At 26.1% G+C, this 2714-nt stretch overlaps 1 protein-coding gene across 1 annotated transcript in view; it reads right to left on the bottom strand.

Moving 5' to 3' along the window:
* The window catches only part of LOC106790214, an 86182-nt gene that overhangs the window by 44666 nt on the left and 38802 nt on the right, over positions 1 to 2714 (bottom strand). Inside the window, exon 2 of the mRNA XM_014754965.1 lies at positions 281 to 324. Within this exon, the coding sequence (XP_014610451.1) occupies positions 281 to 324 (44 nt within the window). The remainder of the gene's footprint in view (positions 1 to 280; positions 325 to 2714) is intronic.

The following is a 2714-nucleotide window of genomic DNA, read 5'->3' as shown; positions in this document are numbered from 1 at the left end:
GTTTACTAAAAACAGCTTATGCAGTTAGTGTAATCTATCTATTATGCTAATCGTTTCTCTTTTCGTTTTCCAAAAAAAAAAAAAAAAAAAAAAAAAGCAAACAAAAAAGCAAACAAAAACATTTTGCAAAAGTAAACTTATAATATAACAAAACGATTTAATATTCTACAATAAACAAAATTAATATTAAAAAAAAAAATGATATCTAAATTATTATTTAATAATAATAATAATAATGCATCAAAAAATGTTTATATAAATATAAAAAAAAGGATCGTACCTCTTACGCCGTGGCTCGTCTCCATATCCACTGTACTCATGATTCTGAAACAAAATAAATGTAAAAAGATTAATAAAGAAAATTTAAAAAAAAAAAACATTAGAGATAGACGTGTAATATTTAAATGAAATTAGAGTTTTTAGATCGAATCAAGTTCATTGATAAAACAATTTCAAATCCAAATCGTTCCTTTCGAATTCACGCGTTGAAAAAAATACGTGTCCTAATAAATCCTTTTTTTTTTGTTTTATTTTCACGGCATATAAAATATGAAAGTTAGAAAAAAAAAAAAAAAAAACTTTAATTAAATATAACCATTTAATTTATAGATTAATAAATTATATCCTTTTGAACGAAATATAAACCAAATATTATTTTTACCATAACTGAGAAGAATTATGCACGAATAACATCTCTCATTGTTATAAATAGAAAATTCTTTTTTACTATATTCTCTTGTTACTCAACGAAATATGAATTAAATGTTAGTTCAAACGAATTGGTTATTACAATGATTTGCAAAATATTCAAATGATAAGATACACATAAGTATATACACATAAAAAAAAAACTATTGATAAGTTTAATTTTAAAATATATGTCGGATTTTGATTAATCATCATACTAAACAATTATTATTACTAACAAATCAATTTGTTAATAAACTTAAAACTTGTCCTACTCTATATATTTTTTATTTTTATTCAACTTAATGTTCTTAAAATTTGATATATTTACTTTAGTTTAATATTTATTCCCTAGGTATAACAATTCCCCAAATTTGTCCAAAATTTTTTTTTTCCTACTCTATTTCTTTGATATTCGATCAATCTCTAGGCTACTCACGATAAAATAAGTGTACGTTTCGTGACTAAAAGAAGCTACAATAAGTTCTATCATCCGAGAGTAAAAAGAACCCTAAAAGGGTACTTGACTGAGGAACGTGACTATACTATAGTGTTACGACCTAGTTCTAATGTTATCGAAACAAACGAATATTCAGAAAAAAGTGGTATATGATCAATCATGTTGAACCTAGTAACCCGACAACAGGTAGTAATAATACTAATAATCATAACATTGTATTGATAACGGTAAACGAAACGTCAGAAGTATAAATTTCACAGTTCAGTATCACGCAAACCATTAATTCATATTCCGTACGCATTTAGTGAACAATACGTGAAGCAATTTGAACCTATTAGTGCATCATCAGTGAATTGAATTATTTTAATCGTTTTTTTTTTCGACGTTTCCTCCTCCTACCTTTCGATGGAAAAAAAACTTCATTAGAATTTCTAATTAGAAATAAAAATATTCCTACAAAATTTCATTTTAAATAGTCAAATAAAATACACGACATATTACGGACAATCGTCAAAGTTGAGAATCTCGGATTTAATGAAGTTAGTTACGTATTTGGGTCTAGAAATGCAAATAGGTTAATGATAGCCAACTCGTTTCAACACACAAATGTAATCCATAATTCATGTAATAATAACAACAACACAAAACAACTAAAGTGGTTATATTATGTTACATTTAAAAGAATAACTTCGTGCATCGTAATACTTCTCAATTACATGTGATCAAAATATTTTTAATTTATCCTCCACAAAGGATTTCATTTGTTTTTCCCCTAAAACTTGGATTTAATAATAATCAAAAATTTATTCTAAATATCGTTTTAATATTTGACACGTTCTAAAACAATAACACAGGCTATACAAATTGGAATACACAAAAAAAAAAAGCGTATTGTATTGTATACTTGAAATGATTATGTTTGTGAATATTATGTTGACGGTGTATTGGTGATAATGATAATGATGATTCGTATAGCAATGTTAATGTTGATGATGATAACATTACCGAAAAAGCTTTCCATTCTCCACGGGATTTTCTTTTGTCAAGTGGTTGACGAAAGTATTGATCCGAACCGGTATACGAAGAGAAGGCCATCACGAGGATTTTTGGTCAAACTTTTTCGAATTTCAGATTAATCGATCGAAATCGTCGGAAGATAGATAATCCGAGAAGAGAAGCACGCACGTAACTCGGTAATTTCTTTATCGGCGCGTCATTTCCTAAAAAAACAGTTCGACAGAGTTTCAGATCAATTGCAGCAATATATCTTCGAGATTAATAACAACATTTTCAATCTTACAATATATTTACAAAGCAAATTTTTTTTTTCAACAAGTGTTTTATTATTCAAAAAAATTTTCTTTATATTTTCATAATAAAAATAATATATCGATGATCTTACAAGAGGGGGGAGTCATTTTGGAACAAATTCAATGATTTTTTTTCTTATACGAATGGAGCGTGTACATTTTTTTTTTTTTTTTAGAATATAATAGAAAATATTTTTTTTTTCAAATTGATATAATCGAAATAGAATATAAATAATTTTTCATACTTGATTAAGTAA

This window comes from Polistes canadensis, unplaced genomic scaffold, assembly GCF_001313835.1.
Source record: "Polistes canadensis isolate GaletaPanama2010 unplaced genomic scaffold, ASM131383v1 scaffold_224, whole genome shotgun sequence".
NCBI classification, from domain to species: domain Eukaryota; kingdom Metazoa; phylum Arthropoda; class Insecta; order Hymenoptera; family Vespidae; genus Polistes; species Polistes canadensis.
The sequence above is the reverse complement of the archived record's forward strand: the minus strand, read 5'-3'. Positions and strand labels throughout refer to the sequence as shown.